Source organism: Manacus vitellinus, unplaced genomic scaffold (assembly GCF_001715985.3).
Source record: "Manacus vitellinus isolate BGI_N305 unplaced genomic scaffold, ASM171598v3 scaffold_5_pilon, whole genome shotgun sequence".
NCBI classification, from domain to species: Eukaryota; Metazoa; Chordata; class Aves; order Passeriformes; family Pipridae; genus Manacus; species Manacus vitellinus.
In genome coordinates this window covers 11,299,762-11,313,768 of record NW_021940682.1, presented here as the reverse complement: position 1 = coordinate 11,313,768, position 14,007 = coordinate 11,299,762, and the positions used below count along the sequence as shown (strand labels likewise).

General features: G+C 38.3%; 1 protein-coding gene across 1 annotated transcript in view; it reads right to left on the bottom strand.

Annotated features, from left to right (window-relative positions):
- Positions 1-9,950, bottom strand: part of MYBPC1 (myosin binding protein C, slow type) — a 90,565-nt gene extending 80,615 nt beyond the window's left edge. The window contains exon 1 of the mRNA XM_029963491.1: positions 9,832-9,950. Coding sequence (XP_029819351.1) covers positions 9,832-9,856 — 25 coding nt within the window. The 5' untranslated portion in view covers positions 9,857-9,950. The remainder of the gene's footprint in view (positions 1-9,831) is intronic.
- Positions 9,951-14,007: the final 4,057 nt, after the last annotated feature.

The following is a 14,007-nucleotide window of genomic DNA, read 5'->3' as shown; positions in this document are numbered from 1 at the left end:
GGGCAAAGAAAAAAGGGGCACAGAACAGAGGTCAGATTTCCCCTTTAAAAATAGGGCTAAGGAAAGCGTAGATGAAAGATTAGTAAGGCTGGAGGGAATGCCATGGAAAAAATGTCATCAGACATCTGACCCTCTGTGCCTTCACTAAAGTCTGCATCTGTGGAGGAGTGGCAACCACAGTCTCCACTGGAATTAGACTCTTCTTTTGGGTCTAAAATAAGGTTTTTGGCCTAGATACTACGTTTTTATAAAGATACAAGGTACCAAATGTGCTACAGAGTGTGCATGTGTGTCTCCATCTACGTGAGTATCACAGGATGAGACACAGAAGCTATTAGTTCATGAATTACTCCATCGGCATGGCATTTCTCATGTGGTTGTTCCTAGATATCTCAAGCCACAGATATTCTCCACATCACCAAGGATAAGTGGTTTGTGTAACTTTTGTTAGGAATAATGCTTTAGTGGTACTGTAAATGAATAAAGCTGTTGAAAAAGGATATAAATGCAACATTGTGTACATCAAGGTGTGCAGATGGTTTGAAATATTTCATTTCAGTTCAGAAAACCGTGAAAGGCCCCACCACTCATGCACAATCAGCTCAGACTGATAAGAGAAAGTTTTTCTTCTTTCTAGAACTGTTGGAACCAGAGCTAGGTGCCATAATTTGTGCATTCTTTTCCCCACAGAAAAGACCTTGTGGCAGAAAGCTATGAAAATAAACACAAAAATATCCAAAGGTTGGAGTTCAACAATTGTTCAACAACTATGTCTTATTGCTCTTTCTAGTCCACCAGCATACTAGATTAGGTGACTACCAAGGATTAAGTTCTGTCTCATCAACTGAGCCAATAAACTTTTCCTTTGGAGTCTCCTTCAGTTTTAGCTGCACTTGTATTCAGTTTAATTTCATCACAAAGTCAGGCCTTTGAGAGAGGAGAAAATCTGGAATAGGTTTTTGGACTGGATTTGCAGGCTGACTGAGCAAAGCATGACTCCCCTTTGAGAAAAAAGTACTTGTTTGTGCTGGTTTGTGAGTTACTTTTGCTCAACCACTGCCCATTTTGTTGCGTCCAGTTGGTTCAATATGGGGAGCAAATGTCTCAAATTAATGTCTATGCACAGAACTAAGATTTATAAACAGAAATCTGTAGGAAAAGGGAATTTTCATCTATGTTTGTGGTTGACTTCAAACTACTCTTGGCATGTATGACCAAAATTAGGAAGTTGTTCTGAGCCTGCAAAGACACGATGAGTGTATTTTAATACAGATCCATCTCAGAAAGCATAATGCTACTATTGAACAATTCTTTCAGATGCTCACTGAAACCAGCATTTGATCCTACAGAGAATTAAATTAGAATAGAACTTTTTGTAATAATCACCTGATCAAAATAACTTGCTGGAGCCATCACATATAAGGACAATCACCCTAAGAAGTAGATCACATGCTATTTTCAGTTAGTAATAGGGCCAGGGAGAGCAAATTATGTAAGAACTATTTCCTAATATCCAGGGAAGGGAAAGCAATGACTGTCTCGAACACATTGCGTTGCTTCAAGATACAGCAGGACTCCCTTCTTGATGCAGTGTCTGCATACTTTTGGGAACACGGAGATGGTACTTAGGGCAGAGGCAGCAGCTCTAAATCATGGAATGAGTCACCCAACCATGCTCCCAGGTCCTGGCACTGCACAACCTTGCACTGCATAGAAAACACATGCAATGACCAACCTGCAAGTTATCTTATTTGTGAAGACCTTTGCTGAAAAAAATGACTTTATTTCAAGGCAGACCATGAAGCAATTTTTAAGATGGTGGATTTATTTTTTTAATTTTTGAAGTTTTCTGAGACTGCACTCTATTTGACTTTCTGTTCAGCAACCCTTCAACATTATTCCAGGAGGTCAAATATCCTAAATTAACCTCCATCTATCGCTGAGAGAAGAGAGCAGGGTGTGCTATATCCCAGTATTATGACCTGTAACACCACCATGACTAATTGCAGCAGAGGCCACATATTATTTTGTCACTTTGAACTGAAAATACACATAAAGACACTTGGTTAACCAGTAGAGGGGAAGTGGGTGTTATTGGTCTTCAGAAGAGGCTGTTCTAAGGTATGTGGATGTAAGGCATCCTGCATCACTTAGCCTAGGTCCCACTGACTCCTCTGTGGAGATGCTATTAGCAACACAGGCACAGGTAATGGATGAGGGAAGTCAGAGAGAAACCACTTTGTTTTGCATATCCTGCATTTTTTAGGGTCTGAGAGTTGTCTGAGTAGAAATCTATCTTCATACTTGAGCCCAGAGGAACTTTCTGTCCCTACAGGATCTCAGGAAGTAGTAAAAATTGACTGAAACTTTTCCCAAAACATGTTTGCTAGAATGGCTTCCTAGGACATAAAGTCTTGTTGAACACAGAACTGTCTTCTGTGAGGTGCTTCATCTTGGCTGAACATCTGCTAGTTCAGTGAGCTCTAGGAGCTAAAGCCACATCTAGCAAATTAGAGAGAGTAAATTCCAGAAATGGGAATTCATGGAGATTCCTAAATCTACATGTTTTTTGTTGAACATTTCATAGAGTATTTAGAAACACTGTATTATTTAACATAAAAAGGACTTACTGCTCATAGATACAAAGATCACTGATGTAACCAGTCATTCATCTAACAGCATAAAGCTGTTGGAGGTAGTGAGAATAAGCTTGAATAGAAAGGAAGTAGATAAATTAGTATTAATCTGAATAGGAATTCATCTTTCTGTTTTCTCTCATTGATGTAAAGTAGAAATTTAATTTTTCATTGATTTTTGCATTGATTTCATGCTCAGCCATGAAATAAAATATATTGACTTAAAAATAATTGACTTATAAAAATAAAACAAGTAAAAGCATCAGATCCTCCCAAATAACAAAAAAATGGCAGTAGAATCTTTTTATCATTATTATTTTACTTTATCAATGCACAAAGCAGATTGTAGATTACAGATTATGGAAGGGTGCACGATGCTCAAGAGAATCTGGGCCTAAGGTACTTCTTTATTTATTGAGAAAGAGTATCTGAATATGCAAATAATGATGGAATATAACTCTCTTCTTGTCTTTTTGTAAAACTACCCATTGCAGAAAATCCTTGAACAGCAACTGAACAAATTGTAGAGGACAGCTCTGCAGCACTATCCTTACGGTACTCAGAAAAAGGGAAGCATATATATGTGTTTATAGTGTGAACTAGGAGTCCAAGCTGCCATTATAACCAATGGAATTAGATTTTTTTTTTTTCACCTTAAAATAGCTGCTTATGGCTTAATTAATTTTCTTCATCATAGCTGATCAATGACATTCAGATCCTGGAGCACAGTCTTCTTTTTTTCTAGCTACTACTTTGTGGTGTTGCGGACCTCCTACAGGTCCTGAGTCATATCTACCAGCCCATGATAGGTATTCTGTGTATCCCAAGGCATCTTATATGGCAGTAGGGCACCTATGTTTAGGCAATTGCTGGCTGGTCAGCTGAGTAGCAGCAGACCAGGAACCTCTCACTTTAATGAGCTGCTGTCCCTGACTCCTCTGGGAGTGGGTACACCAAGTTCACTTGCACATACTTCCATTTGGGTATCTGGTTCCTAACCCAGAGATTTCTGTGACAGTATAAACACTATTGGTTTATTTCTAGGGTTGCAAAATTACCAAAATTTTCAGTGATCTAACATGGACTTTCATGTCAGACCACTCCTCGCTTCCCTAACTCTTAAAACACCAACAACTCTTCAAAGCAAAAGAATAAAATCTCACAGTGTCATAAAGTGAATGATGATGAATTGATGGAAAAACAGCTTCAATTACTGGTTCCATTACAACAGTGAAAAAGAGAAACTGTTGCATCTATCTTGTGTTTGAAGTCTTCAGAAATAGCGCTTCAGTGATTGAGAGCAGAAGGAGAGAGCTGGGTGGGAAGTGAGGGTGGGAAGAGAAGGGGGTGTTTCTCAGTCACACAGTTCCTCAGACTCAAGAGACAAAACTGCTTGCAGTGGGTATGAGAAATCTCTAATGATGACTAAAGTTCACAGTCCTATCCATTTGCCTTGGCCTTTATTTTACAGACTTTTACATTCAGTGCAAAGTCACATTAGTGTCTAAATGAGAACTTTTTTTTGTTTCACTCTAGAGTAATTATTAAATTAGGACTTCCAACTTAGATGAATCTCTACATTTCCACGAGTGATGAGTCTAGTATTTGTTCCTATCTCAAGGGAAATTTCCGCAGGCAGTTTATTTCCAAGCTTGATTTGCTCTTCCCTTTCAAGGAACACTCTGGACATCCACTGATGAAACCTGAAATATGTTCTACAACTTATTTCCAAGGACCATTGATGTGTGGGACAGCTACTAATGTCTTGACAACTGAAGTCTCACCAGATCTCTCTGTTGTTGTTTTGTTATGCAACCATCTTGTTTGGCAGATCTCTGAAACTAATATGAAAAAACTCATCCAGTTTTTCATGGAACAGAAGAGTACTGTAGCATGGTTGGTTTTTTTAGAGCTCTCTCAAAGTGATATATTTAGGAGGTATGAGGGGAAAGAACTGGGCAGGCCTTTATTTATCTTCCCAACAGGTGCAGTATAGAGAGGCACAAAGGCAGCATTTGCTAATTTCAGTTTTGCGAAGTACAAAGCACCCTCTGATCTGCTAAAAGACCATTCCCTTCTTTCCTCCTAAAATCAATGATCTTTTTATTTTAGAATGATAATATTAAATATTTTTCCCTGTACATAGATGGACTGTTTTTTACACAGTGTGGACAAGCTTTTCAAGTAAGAACAACCTTAAGTAAGACAGGTCAATCTTGCATTATCCTCCTACACAAGTATTAAAATAAAGTCAATGCATTGAATAAGAAAAAAAATAAATGTAGTTCCTTCAATTTACACCACAATGAAACAAACAAAACATAAAAGCTCAAAAATTGATCAAGGGGATTTTTCTTTGCCAGTGTAGGGGGGTTTGAATCAAATTAATTTGATTGAAAAAGTAGTCTGAAACTTAGCAACGATGGGGGCGGAAGGTCAAAGAATAAATCTGAGATGCTCTGGTATCTTAGAAGGAAGTGTGGGAGCAACACTTCGAAGTTAGCAATGGGAGGGCAAAGGCAGTCTAAGAACAACTCAGTTCCCAGTGTGCAACACGATCTGTGCAGGAGGACGCTGCTCCGTGGGGCTCAGGACGGGAGCACAGCCCACCCTCATAGATCTAATTACAGCAGTTAGGCGTAAGTTTGCTTTCCATTTGTGGAGGGATTTTAATTTATTAGCCAGAGGTGATGAACAGAAAGTTTCTAAAGAATTGAGAGGGAAAATAATTTAAGGGGTTAGGGTTTCATCCCTCCCTCATCCACCAAAACTCATTTACCTGTGACTTGAATACGGTGCTTGGAAATTATATATATGAGCCTGACTTGGAGTGTGGTTTGGCTCTGAGACTGAAGGAAGTTAGAAATGATGGGAATGCATTTTACAGTCAGTGCTGCAGATGATGATGGCAGAAGGTGGATGTCTGTATGCTTTTCTTTTCCCTCACTATGCAACAGGGAGAACAGCAGCTGCACTATCCAGTGTGGTGCCATATGAAATGATTATACAGGTCCAGTCTCCTGCATGGAAAGCACTAAACAATGTTATAAAATGTTCACATGCTGGGTTCTTGAATTTTCAGGAAAACTTTCCATCAGCATTGTTAATTTTGACACAAGCCAACTCTGTAGTGAAACAGAATTCCCATTCAACTTCTCTTTCACCTCTGAAAAATTGCCTAGCCCTGAAAATATAATATTAAAAGGAATCTGACTTTAATTAGCTCTTAACCAATATTTATGCTTAGATTGATTACCTACTGGAATACTGCTTTATGCATCTACCTGTATGATTTATATGACTACGTGATTTGTTTGACAGTGTCTATTATCTTGATACACCACTGTGGGAGTGCTTAAAATATTTTAAATATAATTCAAATTTGGTGATAGAAAAAAAAATCACACAATGAAAAAAATTAGTCATGTTTAAAAGCCGATAGAAATAAAGTTTGTTTCTACAGGGCACCTACAGAGAGAACAATGTTACTATATCTCCAAAGCAGTCTCAATTGGTATGTCTGTTTACCTCCTTTCACAGATTTTTTCATGTTTTAGAGATTGTTCTTCTAACAGACAATATATGCACATAGTTTTCTTCACAACTTTTACATGTGTCCTGTTTATAGATTGAATAAAGTTTTTACTCTGTCTAAAGTAGACACACTGACTTTTAATTTTGATTCCTTGCCAATATGTGGATGCTCCAAGGCAATATTCAAGCAGACCTCACAAACCCTTACAAAGTAAAGTTGGCAGACAGTCAATAAATGCTTTGGCTCAAAATTTGGAATGGTCACTTAACTCATGGCCATGAGTTATTTCCTAGATTGGGGAGAATAAATAAGGCAAATTTACAGAGCTGCCTCCTGGGGACGGACTTGCACCTGTCACTGTGGGATGATGCCCACAAATAGTTTGAAAAGGTTGCTCTTGAGAGACTTGGCACTTTTACAAAAGCGTATCCAAATGCCATGGCCTGTGACAGCTTAAGAGGGCACCTAATTAATGAGCAGCTCTTATGAATATTGGTTAAAGGAAAGGGGGGAGAGGAAAGATTGACTCAGTGATTGCAATAAATTACAGGAAGTAATTATATGGGGGAGGGTTATTTTATTAGTTACCAGGAAAACTAAAGGCCATTGAATTTAAATGCACTGGTAAAGGTTTTTGGCATCACAGTCCTATCCTAGTCATCCACTGGGATCAGCTAACCCATTGATGTAAACTTCACCTTGCAAATAGGATATTTTAAACCAGCTAAGACAAAACTGTCTTACAATGGCATGACCATCTACTGCAGAGAAGCCACAGCTGATATTATATACAGGACTCAACGTTTTAGGAGTATTATAAAGGCCTTAAATCATTAGTCATGGAAGCCTTTTTCTGCAGTGACAAATTCCACCAGGTTGAAGCTCTCCACCAACCTTCTCTAAGCTGAGTGGTGTGTTTAATTTGGTGATCCTATTTGTTAAGAGCACTTTGTGAGGCTACACTCTCACCAAGTCAGGAAATTTCTCACTTTGTTATTTTAATAATCTTAAAATAGCTAAAAAGATCATTTGGCCTGAAAAAAAACCTATGAGCTTGCTATAGCACCACCTCTGAAAAATTTAGTTATGCACTCCAGAGACTGCAGAGATAAAAAAAAAATGCAAAGTTGAGATTTTTTTAGCATTTGAGTGTTGGGTAGTTTCTGATTTCTCAGCTGCTTGCTCTTATGTATTCTGTTTTTAAGTGGCAGGACCTATGGGAATGGGATAATTCAAGTAGATTGCTTCTTTTGGAAATGTCAGAAGAACACTGCTCAGGTGCTCATGTGATGCAGAAGTCTTAAGCCTCTTTTTTTCCCCTCTGCTTTCTATTGTAGTCTTCCAACAAGTTCATCAAAGGTTTCTCATAGAGTCCTTCCAGTGGTACTTTCCAGAATTAGTCAGTTCAAGGTTCACCTTCATTAATTAATTGCCCTCAACTCTTCACACCTTGGAAATTACCTTGAGAACAGGCATTTGATGAACACGTGAGGTTCTGAATTCTTACTGGTAGACATAGTATGAGTAGACCTAATATGAGTAGTAGCAGCGGTATTGTATTATTATTGGAACCAAATCCTCCTGCCATTAATATAATAAGTACTCATACTTACTATACAAGTACTACCACCAGTTCAGGTGAGTTCTTGATCAACAAAAAATCTTTAGGAAGCAACTAATCTTTTAAGTACCATAATATAAACCTGTTTCTCCACTGATCTACTGGCTGCAAACAAACTGGGTGCAACAAGGAGCAACCAGTGTACAACCCAATTGTATTACTTCTCCAGAGCTCATTACTAATTGTGAATTCTAGCCCTATCAGGAGAGAATAATTCAATATTTTTAGATCCTGAATATTGACTCATCAAAAATCACATTTATTCCACTGTCAATATAATGTTGTTCAGAGTTGCTAAACTTATTTTGTAACACAAACACAGAGCTGCATTGTTAATCACTGCATTGTAAGAACATCTTTGAAACAATCTAATTTTAAACAGAACCAGAAACATGAGCCTCCAAACTAATTTTCTTCAAAGCACATATCTTTTGAAAGTGCATAAATATTTTAGTGGATTTTTTTTTTTTGAGTTGGCAGCTACAGAATGCATTCTGATTAAAGTGTGTAATATGCAGTCAAATAACAGATCAAATAAAAAGGACACTTAATACATGTGTAAATAATTTGAATTACAAATAAGACACTCTAGAAGGGGCTTGGCTCTAGGTTTGATACAGAGGATTAGGCTCTTGTATTAATACGTGCACTTGGTGTAGCTATTTTCAGAAGGATACTTCATCTATCATTGTCCTCGAGCACTAAGGAGGGCCAGTAAGTAAAGTGATCACACTGGTCTGTCAACACTGCTTGCTTAAGACTCAGTCGTGCAAAAAGTTTAGTTTTCATATATCCACAACCAAAGAAGGTACCAAAACTGAGTAACGTTCCTGACGGTTGCTTTGCTCTTCACAAAACCAGAAAATATTTCAAAAACACATTTAAAAGCAAGCAAATGTGATTGGTAGATTGGTGTTAAATCCAATGTACTTAAACTACAGACATGGGTCCAGCAGTTATTTCAGAATTTATGGGAAATAAAGTTTATTTAATGAGTTCTATTCTTTCCACAAGATTACCTTAAGGATTAAATTCAGTTTTGCATTTGGGAGTGCATTAGAGAATCTGTCTATATCTTTCATTTGCCAATATCTGCAAAGCATATACAGTTTGTGCATTCACAGCTTCGCAAAAGCTATTTATGTAGTCAATGTTAGAAAATAATCATCAAAAATTCTCGCCAAAACATCTAAACTTGAAAGGAAAATACAGTAAGGGCTATAGAAGTAATGTAAATAGATGAAGCTTATTTAGTTTAAATTTTCAAAATGGTAGAAAAATAAATTCTAGCTTTCAAAAAGTTATTAATTAATAGACTCCGACCACTTTGCCCCTTTTTGTGGAGCTCCACTGTACAGTTCTGCAGCTCACTAGCAGACTACATACTCGGTTTCTTTGCTATGAACTTAACAGCACCACAAAAGGGGCCAATCTTACTGCCTTTAACTATCCTTCTGAAACATAAAAATAATAATTTCTGTTGTGTGGCAAAATGAATCATTCCAGTTCAGCTTGTACAGAGGAACTTACTACATTCTTCATTTATGCATTAGATGTATAGAATATATTTTCATCAGAATCTTAACACTGTTTCATGAATACATCCTTTCCATTCAATAACTACCAGAAAGTTGTATGAAAAATATGTCAGTGTCCTGGCTTTTTAAACCACAAGAAATGTTTATTCCCTCTTTTCCAGAGTCTAGTTAGCTTAGAATAGAGAAACCACAAGTTGCACTATGGAAATCCTGCAGTCCTTAAAAAAACACCACATTTGTCCAATGAAGTAGTTTCTCAATAACCATTCAAAGTCATTGTTTCTGGTCTAAAACAGTTTTGTGCTATATTCCTGCCTGAAAGTAACTTCTAAATCTAAAAGGATCAGTGATATCTAATGATATAATGATGTTACCCAGCTATTGTTCTTAGATATTATTTGTGGCTGATATATGCAAGATGGTCTAAAAGATGTTTTGTGCATGTGTGTCCTCATAATTCCTGTAATTAAGAAATGTTCAGGTAATGTTTGCTGTGCTTACCATCTTTCTTGGTGGGTTCCGGCATTGTTACAAGAATTCTTTATTCCCAGTGAGTTTCAGCCTTTCAGATGCAGTAAGTAGTAGCCCCAAGTCCAGCTGAGAGAGTATGCAGATCAGTATGACAAGCAGAGGGTAAGAGGAATTCCTCTGCTTTATATACCGCGGCTGAAATATCAATCAAAATAGCACCTCCTCTCTTTTCAATGCAAACACTTCGAAAATTGACAGTTATGGGAAACCCTCTCACATCTGTTGTCTGCAGCCTCTGCTCCCTTGGCTTTTGGAAGGAATCTCTGCTGCATTGCATGGGGCTGATGAGAACATCTATAACTTTCTAAATTCAGCTGCAGAGCTCGCTCTCTGTGTCCTCTGTGCAACATGCAGACACGCATACACACACAGATAGAGGCTGAAAAAGTGACTGCCATGCTATTAAAGAACCCCTCCTGCCTGCAGAACTTGTGGGAAATGCCTGTATGCATTTGTGCCTTTTTCCACAACATAAATGTGATAGGTAGTTACAGACAGTATGCCAGCAGTGAAACCTCATTTTCTTCCTTTAAGAGAAAGCTGTGTGCAAAGACAAAGTGAGAAATACTTTTCAGTATTAATGAAGAAAAAATGATTAATGAAGAAAAAATTATTAATGAAGAAAAAACTGTTTGCAGCAGTGAAGAACCTCCATATCTCCATTCTGTTTACACTTACTACACTTTCTTGAGTCCTTTCCCTGTAGCCACTCTCATTTCAGCTTTGGTAGACACTATAATGTTCCTTTCAGCACGGCTACCTCATTAACTGCAGAGATCAGTGCTGAGAGTCGAGATACTCTCTTTTCCACTCATCCAGGAGATCCAACACTGCTTGCCTTTGCCAAGCCAGGAAACCAGACAGAAGGAATGGAAATCCTATCTGTAGCACACGCACAGAGCCACTAAACTAAGCCACTGGGTTGCCCTCCTCTTAAACTCCCACTTAAACTATGAACATGTAGGCAATAGAAATGCAGGTCAAGTTAATCAGAGGGTACTGGGATTTACTTTCTTATACTCTTTTAGGATTTTGAAACAAAACTACTGTGATTGTAGCACAATAGATGAAGTGGTCCTTGAAGGTTTCATGCTATTGAAACACATGTTCACATCATTAGCACATATCAATAAGAACTAGGCTACTAGAAAGACTACTCAGTGTATGAATACACGCAAATGTTATGGAAAATATATCTTACATCTTTGAATTGGAGTTGGAGATGTAATAGTGGTCATGTGCCTGGTTATTCTATAGCCAATATATGATACCTTCCTCTGCAATACGTTGCTTCCTATCTATTTGGCCATTTTACAGATATCTTATGAAGGACGGGCATTTCATTCCTTCTTTTTTTTTAGAGACCAGACCACCATCTGACATTTTCCTGCTCTACTCATTGTGGTGTTTATTATTTGACTGACTCAGTCAAATACAGTATTTTTTACAATGCCTGTGAAATACAGAGAAAAGGTAAGATTTCTGTCTGCATGAACTTAAACAAGGATTATTAACACTATTTTTCTCCTTTTTTTCACATCACTATCTATGTAAATCTCCCTATATCATTGTAATAATTCCTGTCTTCAGAAACCTAAGAGTGCTTCCCTGAAAAGGTAACTGGGGATTTTGTCCCTCTGTGTGAGGTGGCAGTGGGTTGGCAGAGGGGAACCAGTGCATGAACAGACTCAATAACATTGCAGAGATCACTTTTTCTTGTTCCCCTTTCTTCTACTCGCATCCAGGCACCGAATACTGTGATGGTTTGAACCAGAGGATGACGAAAAGCAACTGTTGATGCTCTCCAGCGTGGTGTTTCCTTAGTGACTCTTTTGTAAGGGCTTTGCATTCCACCCATCTTGTGCCAAGAGGTGCTGAGAACTATGCTTCTGGAGATCCCTGTTAATACAAACAGGATTAAATATGGTCACACTCTAGTAGTGATGGGTTAGAGAGGTCCTCCACTGCAAACTTACAGTGAGAAAGAGTTTATGGCAGGTGCTTATCCTTACAGGCTAAAGGGCTTCCTTTACAGCAAGAGGAAGAAGGATATTCAGGAAGACAGAATCTCATTCATAGTCAACCTTTATGCTACTAAATAAATCAGTACTGAGACCATTCACTGGACCAGAGGCCAAGTGAAAGTATGCAGTTCTCATCTGCACAGCAAAACTCCTTCTCCACCCTTAAACTGTGAGACTGCAGACAAAACATATACAGGGAACGGTTGCTGGCATGTGCCTGAGTTGTGATTAGGAATAGGTGGGAGAATGCTAGTTGGCCCAAGCCAAAATATTACCAGGGAGAATGATAATCATCCCCCAGGATTATAATCACAGGATAACATTGGAACCCATGCTCTAGCCCTGCTTTATCTACAGGTATAGACATAGCTAGAAAAATGAAATTGTCTCTATAACCTCTGCTAGGCAGCAAGGGACGAAGATAGATTGTGGTTAGAAAAAAATAATGAAATACTGTAGTTGCCTTTGTAGGCAGTTGAAAGATTTGTTCTTTTTGAGGTCTCTGTTTTTTAAGGGCCAGCTGCAAGTGCAAACTGCTCTTCAGCTGCACAAAACAAATAGTGGAGTGGCAGCCATATGAAAATTTGCTCATCCTTTCACTCTTTTCTACCCTTACATTATACTTGCATAATTCATTGCATTTCATGTTATGTTCTCTTTTAATCTGATAAAACATTCCTGTGTTGCAAGTTTTCTGTAATATAATTTTTAATAGAAGCTACCACTAGGTTAGATTTAGACTGTGATATCTCAGCATACCTTAGCACTAGAAGTGACAGGGAAAGTAGTTTATTTCCTAAGAAAGTAATCCATATTACATTTGTTTCAGTCTAATTCCCAGCTGAGTCCATGCCTTAACACCTACAGAAACGTCATACTCCAATCAAAACAACCTAGTCATATCAGTTTATTTTTCTCCCTGCACAAATATCATCACAGTGTTGACTCCCATCTTGCTTGTGCTGCAACAATTAGTACTTCGGTGCTATTGGGACTTTCATTCTTATACTTCTTTTCCACATATGCAGAGTGCATGGTAGTCATCAAGCTTACCTTATCACTGCATAGAAAAGAGGAATTTATTTTGGCCAATAATTGTCCAAATTTCTTTAAGACTGCCTAAAGAAGAAGAAAAAAAACTGTAAAGAAAGAAATTCCTGATGCTCATCTCTAATCTTACGGTTCTTGAATCACAGAGATGTCTAAACATACTTAAAATTATACATCCACCCAAACTGTATACCCAACCTGTATATAGTTTATTAACCTCTGTTAATATATGTGTACACTCTCTGTTAAATGCATTTATCTATTCATTCTATGAAGTTTAAATTTTTAATTGTATTTGTCTGCAGTCCTGCTCTGCTTCCCTGTATATGGAGACCACTCAGCTTCTCTGTGTAGGGACATCACTGCAGCTCATCTTGTGAAGGAGCTGAACCAGAAGAAGAAGCAGTTAGCTCCTCTGTGCTGACTTCTGAGTGAGTGAAAGGGCCATGAACCATCTCTGGACTCAGCTACCAGCCTACTTGCCAAATGACTGAGCCAAACCCTTCACAGAAACTGTCAGGTAGAAAGAGCTGAGCTCCACCTTGTTTCTAGCCTACCTCCTGTACTTCAGTCAATAGAACTAAAGGCTGTGCCACCCCCAGTCATCCTTTCATTAACTTATCCTATTGCTAAAGCACCCCTATTTGCACAGGCTGTCTCATGTCTCTGGATAGAAACATCCCTTCTCATAACTTGGTATTGTCCTTCCACACGTTGGCTTGTGACCTTGCATTTCATCCTTTCCATAAAGTGAATGCCTTATGAACAAAATTTATCTTTATCACAGCATGGCTTTTGTGCACCACCACAAGCCCTCTTCTTCCACCACCTCAGAGGCCAAAAATGTGAAGCTCTCTGACCCTTTCCCTTCCATGCCTGCCCCAATTAATCTTCTGTGGTCTCTTTCCAAAGCATGACTATCCTATTTAAACTGTTCAGCTCCTTGAGCAGTTTCCAAACAGCAGCTAATCAAGGCGTCGGATAATTAAATCATTCTCTCATCTGTTTTTAATAAATTCCTTTGGTTAAACATCCAAAGCCCTTATTTGCACTTGCAGCTGCTAGATCTGCA